The sequence below is a fragment of the Python bivittatus genome, unplaced genomic scaffold (genome assembly GCF_059951505.1).
Source record: "Python bivittatus isolate LINGU-HERP-01145 unplaced genomic scaffold, Pbiv_v1 ctg000480_np1212, whole genome shotgun sequence".
NCBI lineage: Eukaryota > Metazoa > Chordata > Lepidosauria > Squamata > Pythonidae > Python > Python bivittatus.
In genome coordinates this window covers 33000989-33008506 of record NW_028277075.1, presented here as the reverse complement: position 1 = coordinate 33008506, position 7518 = coordinate 33000989, and the positions used below count along the sequence as shown (strand labels likewise).

Sequence of the window (7518 nt, the reverse complement as noted above, 5' to 3'; positions counted from 1 at the left end):
CACTGGAGAGGTTGCTACCTCCTTAAAGGGCAGGCTGCTGAAAAGGCATATTTGGATCAATGTTGTCTAAGGCTCATGCCCAGAAGCAAGAAGATAGGCTTGTCTGTTAAAGTTTGGACATAAGGGCATTTATTCAGTTAATATTTCCCCCTGAACAATCAAGGGGTATCCATTGGAGGGGGGTAATTTACAGTTTCATTTGTAACTTCAAAGCCTTAAACCTCTGGCAAACATTTTGACACTTCAAACACTCAATGGTTTAAAGAAAAAGGTAAAAATGAAACACAGATGCAATGGGCAAACAGAAACAACCACCATCACCTCATACTCTCAATTAAGAGAGAGATTTGGATTAGATTTTTCACTCAACAAATGGTTAAGGAAGACTTCTGAGCAATATGGTCCATTTTTCTTGGAACTATTCTATTTATAACAATTTCCCAAGTCCCTTTTCCTGCTTCTATTACGCTAATTAATTTTGAAGTTATTTTATTAATACTGTTGTACATATACAATTTTTCTGTTAGTTTAGTGCAACAGATATTAAAAATGAAGAGAAACACTCCTATATGGCAATTGGAAAAAAAACTGAGTTAACTAGTAAAAGCTACCATTTTAGGCATATACAGTATTCTGGAGGCATAGAAATCTTCCAGTTCACTGCTTTTGGAGACATAGAACCAAACGTGTTGCACAGACATCATGGAAAAACTAGATCATGATTCCTAAGAAATGGGGGGAGGAAAATCTACCTATAACTAAATGCTTTTTCATTCAAAGTGATATAGTACTTAGAATTTAATTCAAGACACTAAATATCAACCAGATATTTGGTTTAATTTAGCTTGAAAGTATTCTCAATTTCTGTAGTTCATGCAAAAATTCTATAATTAAAAATATTTATGTCCAAACTCAGTGAGAAACCTGAACTACCATGACAGTATTTAACACTGACAGGTCATAACAAAAGCCTTGTACATTCTTTATAATATGATTTCTTTGCAAAAATAGTTTTATCATAGGTTCCTAGTAAAATGAAGTAGTGCCAGTCACACAGTACCTCTCCCCGTGGTCTGATGGAATTGTGATGCTGACATTGGAACCAGCTGAATTATCAATGCTTTCATACAGTGGGGCAAAAAAGTATTTAGTCAGCCACCAATTGTGCAAGTTCTCCCACTTAAAAAGATGAGAGAGGCCTGTAATTTTCATCATAGGTATACCTCAACTATGAGAGACAAAATGGGGGAAAAAATCCAGAAAATCACATTGTCTGATTTTTAAAGAATTTATTTGCAAATCATGGTGGAAAATAAGTATTTGGTCACCTACAAACAAGCAAGATGTCTGGCTCTCACAGACCTGTAACTACTTCTTTAAGAGGCTCCTCTGTCCTCCACTCATTACCTGTAGTAATGGCACCTGTTTGACCTTGTTATCAGTATAAGACACCTGTCCACAACCTCAAACAGTCACACTCCAAACTCCACTATGGCCAAGAGCAAAGAGCTGTTGAAGGACATCAGAAACAAAATTGTAGACCTGCACCAGGCTGGGAAGACTGAATCTGCAATAGGCAAGCAGCTTGGTGTGAAGAAATCAACTGTGGGAGCAATAATTAGAAAATGGAAGACATACAAGACCACTGATATCTCCCTCGATCTGGGGCTCCATGCAAGATCTCACCCTGTGGGGTCAAAATGATCACAAGAATGGTGAGCAAAAATCCCAGAACCACACGGGGGGACCTAGTGAATGACCTGCAGAGAGCTGGGACCAAAGTAACAAAGGCTACCATCAGTAACACACTATGCCACCAGGGACTCAAATCCTGCAGTGCCAGACGTGTCCCCCTGCTTAAGCCAGTACATGTCCGGGCCTGTCTGAAGTTTGCTAGAGAGCATTTGGATGATCCAGAAGAGGATTGGGAGAATGTCATATGGTCAGATGAAACCAAAGTAGAACGTTTTGGTCTAAACTCAACTTGTCGTGTTTGGAGGAGACAGAATGCTGAGTTGCATCCAAAGAACACCATACCTACTGTGAAGCATGGGGGTGGAAACATCATGCTTTGGGGCTGTTTTTCTGCAAAGGGACCAGGACGACTGATCCGTGTAAAGGAAAGAATGAATGGGGCCATGTATCGTGAGATTTTGAGTGAACCCCTCCTTTCATCAGCAAGGGCAATGAAGATGAAACGTGGCTGGGTCTTTCAGCATGACAATGATCCCAAACACACCGCCCGGGCAACGAAGGAATGGCTTTGTAAGAAGCATTTCAAGGTCCTGGAGTGGCCTAGCCAGTCTCCAGATCTCAACCCCATGGAAAACCTTTGGAGGGAGTTGAAAGTCCATGTTGCCCAGCGACAGCCCCAAAACATCACTGCTCTAGAGGAGATCTGCATGGAGGAATGGGCCAAAATACCAGCAACAGTGTGTGAAAACCTTGTGAAGACTTACAGAAAACGTTTGACCTCTGTCATTGCCAACAAAGGATATATAACAAAGTATTGAGATGAACTTTGAATATTGACCAAATACTTATTTTCCACCAGGATTTGCAAATAATTTTTTTAAAAATCAGACAAAGTGATTTTCTGGATTCCCCCCCCCCCCCCATTTTGTCTCTCATAGTTGAGGTATACCTATGATGAAAATTACAGGCCTCTCTCATCTTTTTAAGTGGGAGAACTTGCACAATTGGTGGCTGACTAAATACTTTTTTGCCCCACTGTATGTTGGTGCCAATGAGATGTGAGAACCAGCCACCAGAAGGGGAGTTTGCAGCAGAATATGTATGCTAGGGTCAAGGTGAGTTGTAATAAACAGATTTGGCAAAAATCAGCTTTTTTGTATGTTGCTATTGCTAGTTCGAATCTTCACTCAACCCAGGAAAGGAAAAAAGGGAGCCAAGAAGAATAGGCCAAGCACACAGCCCATTTTGCACTGAACAGGATGCATTACAGATGAGCAGATTCTAAGGGCAATAAAATGACAGTCTGCAACAGCACTGAAGCAACTCCTTCTCTTTCGAGAAACTCGTAGCAGCAACAATGCAATGATCTCACTATTTTTAGAGCTGTCAGTCACTTTTAATACAGCAGCAAACATTCCTCCACTTAGTAAGTGAAGCTCTATAAAGACAGAAGAAGAAAACTGAATATATTACATAAGTATCCATTAAGTAACAATGTTAATACCAATAAAAATGTTCACTATATAGTAACTGAGAAATTGTCACTCTCTGAACCACTGGCAAAAGAATTTAGTTCTATTTTTCCTAGAATAGGTTTCATAGCTACTCCACCAAGAAGTTGTATCATCAAGATTCAGGAAGTACAGAGAAATTAATAGTAAAAGGTAACATTTATTCAAATGTACTGTAGAAACATTTCCATTGGTACTAAGTTAAAGCTAAAAATGATTTAAATACTATAGGGCATTTTGGAAACCAATATTAAAATGATACTTATCAAAGTGATAAAAGCCACACATGGCAAGGAGGAAAGGGGAAAGAAGCAAAGTATATTTGTAGACAAAGTTAGGCCCAGAAGCTTCACTTCCAATTATTATTTCTAATATATCCCTGAATGTTATAATCCAATGTTTATCTCATAGAATCTGTAGTGATCAGTGAACTTTTGTATATTATTGAAAAATTAGGGATTTGTTACAATTTCTAATAGTGTACCAGAAGAAAACTATGTTAGCAAAATACATATATTTTTCACACCATTTCAAGGCCCTACCATAAGTGCTAGCAAGTGATTATTCTGGCTTTTAAACACAAAACCTATTTTATCTAGTTGGACAGGTGCTGATTCATTCTTTAATATTCCTAACTAAGGCAAGTAATTCTATATGTAGTAGTTTCAGTTGAAAAGACTGCAAATTAGAATAGGTTTCAAGGCAAGTAGAGGCAATCTTATAAATAAGATAATCCACATATTAGGGATAAGCACTCTGATTACACCAACCTTCCACCAGATTTCATATCATATATGCATCCAGTGACCAATTACATTTTTACAGATAATTACCAAACTGACTGGCTGCAATACAGAACTACTGTATAGCACCAGCACTATCAGCCAAAGCTTAACAAGCATAAAGATGCAAATGAAATCTATGTCAGTTGTAAAAGCAGCTGATGCTCCAGGGAGTATGGTATGTCATAGCAACAGGACTCAGTTCAAGATATCTACTATAGTAGGAACATGGGAAGTGCTAAAGATGCTACAGAAACTCTATGCTATGGCACTCAGAGGACCAGATTTTATGAGGCAATCATGCATAAAAGAGCTGCAAGTCAGTCAGAGAATTCCTCGCAACTAACAACTCTGCTCTGAAGTGGATGTATATTGTGACAAATAGTGTGACCTTCAATAGTCACAATATCTATTCACTTCAAAGCATAATAATTTTGGAAGTAGAATCCCAAAGATCTCAATCATTATTAGCAATTTCTGGTCGTACATTTAACACAAACGTGCTAGCAACTTCTTGGGTAATAAGAGAACATGGATTCTGCATGAACAGAATAGCATTAAGAAAAACCCAGACTATCTGCCCATCTTGAATACAGAATACTTTTCATCTATCTTGAGGAAATCTAATGCGCAAAAAGGCTTAATACCAGTCCTCAAAAGGTACAAAAGTGTTAGCCAGGGTATGTTATTGAACTTGATTAGGATTCTAGGAAGAGCTTTTGAAGATATTGTCTGAGATGCAAAATGTTCTGGCTTTGCATCAGAGTTTTCTATAACAGTAATAATATTTTTAATATTAAAAGCTTCTTTTATCTGGAACATGTTTACACATTAGTGTCTCAGCTTCTCCATGTCTTCCCAATGAAAGTTCATTTGCTATAGTGACTTAAACACACGCTCACTTAACAACTAAAATGCTGAATCACGCTAGCAATTAGGAACATGGATGAACATCTGCCACCAACAGTCACTGCTGCTCCCATAGAGAGTTAATGCAAACTTTATTTACAAAAAGACACTTAAATTAGTTGCTTCATGCCATGCGTCCATACAGAAACAGTTCAAGGACTATATGGAGAAGTAATTCACAAAATTAAAAATGAATGCAATGAAAAGTTTCTAAGAGTTAAGAGAGCTAAGATAAAACCAAGTTTTGAGAAACTGGACTGAGCAGGAGAATTGTTGTTTACAGCTCTGTACACTAAAACTAATACACGGACAGTCTTCTACAGTCAAGAAATGCTCACAAAGAAGCAAAATATATACAAAGATTTGTGCCACATTGACTTGGATCCTCCTCCAAGATCTGCTGTATTATACACAGAAACCAGTTTGTATACATAAGGCCTGCATGAGGCCACTTAACTATGAAAACTTCTAGTTTAGTCAACTAAAGATGGACAGCTCTGCAATAGCCAAACCGTCTCACACAATTTCACTTGCGACTGCTTTTTATTCTCTCCAGTCTTTTTTTCAAATCATCAATATTGGATGCTGTGGAAGAGGAAGTGGTACTTCCAATGCCAGCATGGGTCTGATTGGAGTCCAGATCAATGTGCTGGTATTGTTCCCGTGATTCGCGGAGCTGGGAAAGCTTACTATGGAGCATATCTGTAGAGGATGCAACTGTGGGGGCTGACGGCTTGGACAGTGGGGTGGCCAGTGATGCTCTGTCTTCTTGCTGTGGGGAGAGATATTCAAAAGGTGCTTTATGCCATCATATTTTTTTACCATATCAAACGCGGAAGGTATACTGATTTTTTTATGTCTTTAGAAATAAAGAAAATATAAACTCTCCTATACTGATGAAGTTTATGCAAATGACACCTCTATTATATTTTGCTTATTCCACAGACAGTGCTTTTATATTTAACACAGACTGACAACTTGCAGTTCCTGGGCTGCTAGTAACCTTTGAGGGCATGTTTTGAATTTCACCCAGGTAGTTATGATTTATTCTACTCTAAAGAAATGAGAGGCCATATTTTGGATCCCCCTCCCCCTCCCCCTGTGATTATGCTTACTGTTGATGCTGAAGAGGCTGCTCAGCTATTCTAACAGCAACAGCATGGGGACAGTATAGTTGATCAGAGAGCCCTTCCTCTCTGGGCAGTTGTTCTGTGAGGGCTCTATGATTGATCAGAGACCTTTCTCTTAATTGGCTACCAGTGTGACTACTAAAGCTCTCAGTAATTAGCTGTCCTGTTAGCAGACACATTGTAATCAATCATTTATCATCATGATGGTGAGTAAGACAATGGGGGGGAGGGTTCTGCTATTAAGTAGCAAAGAAACAACCTATGTGATTACAAAGGAACTGAAGCTTTTAGCCCTACCCCTTGTGATCTTGTATATGAATGTGGATTGTGCCTATGTATTCCTTGACTTATACTGTAAGCTAAATCAAGCAGGTTGCCTATTCAGAAGCAAGCATATGTTACCTGGAAATAAATGTTCTTAAACAGATTTAACATCTAATATAGACATAAATTGGCTGACTTCATATTAGGAAGTCAGAATGGTTGTCTAACAATACCATTGGAACTAATCATCTTAAGAACTTTACTTCAGTTTTAGAAGTCTAAAATATATTTGTTGTTGTTGTTCAGTCGTTAAGTCGTGTCCGACTCTTCGTGACCCCATGAACCATATTGCACCAGGCCTTCCGGTCCTTCACTGCCTCCCTGAGTTTGCTCAGTTTCATGCTCATTGCTAAAGATGTTAAAATGTTGTCTTATTCTTTATCTTCACCATGGCCAAAGTCATAAGCAGAATCAATATTTTCTTGCTATGATTTTTTTCAAGCACAGGGAATATAGCCTTGCTTATTATCTTCACCTATGCTGATACAGTAATATTAAGCTTAAGACATCCACTGAACAAAATTACCAGCAGTCAAAAAGTGTGAAATATGGCTTCTTGGCATAACTCAGATTCTTTTTACAGTGGTGTTTAAAAGTTTGTGAACCCTTTTGAATTTTCAATATTTCTGAATAAATATGACCTAAAATGTGTCCTATTCTCCACACAAGTCTTAAAACTAGAGAAAGAGAACCCAATTAAATAAATGAGTCAAAAACTTTCTACTTGTTCTACTTATTAACTACCTTTGCATTGTCAAGGCCACATCGCTGCCTGAGGATTTTTAGTCTTTCCAAATAGACAGATGGCCCCACCTCTTCCCCATTTGAATTTCCAATAGCAGAAGAGACTACATTGGTGGGAGTGGGGATACATGATACCTCCACCTGTGGAGAAACTCCTACAAAATAAAAATAAAAATAAAAAAATCACAAACCACAAATGAGTTCAAGCTAACTTTAACAGAAGATTGAAATGAGATGTTACCTAGGTTAGTATGGCATAGGAGCTGCATGATATCTTTGTGCCGTATTCTGAGGATTGCAAGGTTGGGGTTGGTAATGCCCAGTCAGTGAAGTAGACTGAACATTTTAGCCCCTTCTTTGTGCTTTTGATAAATTCATTGGACCACGTGGGATGAGTTTATAAAATGACCGTTTCCTACATGA

At 38.3% G+C, this 7518-nt stretch overlaps 1 protein-coding gene across 4 annotated transcripts in view; it reads right to left on the bottom strand.

The window, feature by feature from the left end:
- Positions 1-3346: 3346 nt before the first annotated feature.
- The window catches only part of CKAP5 (cytoskeleton associated protein 5), a 72795-nt gene continuing 68623 nt past the window's right edge, over positions 3347-7518 (bottom strand). For all 4 annotated transcript variants that reach the window (XM_088145703.1, XM_088145702.1, XM_088145705.1 and 1 more), the window contains 2 exons: positions 7096-7250; positions 3347-5669 (listed from right to left, as the gene is read on the bottom strand). In XM_088145703.1, coding sequence (XP_088001829.1) covers positions 5424-5669; positions 7096-7250 — 401 coding nt within the window. In that variant the 3' untranslated portion in view covers positions 3347-5423. The remainder of the gene's footprint in view (positions 5670-7095; positions 7251-7518) is intronic.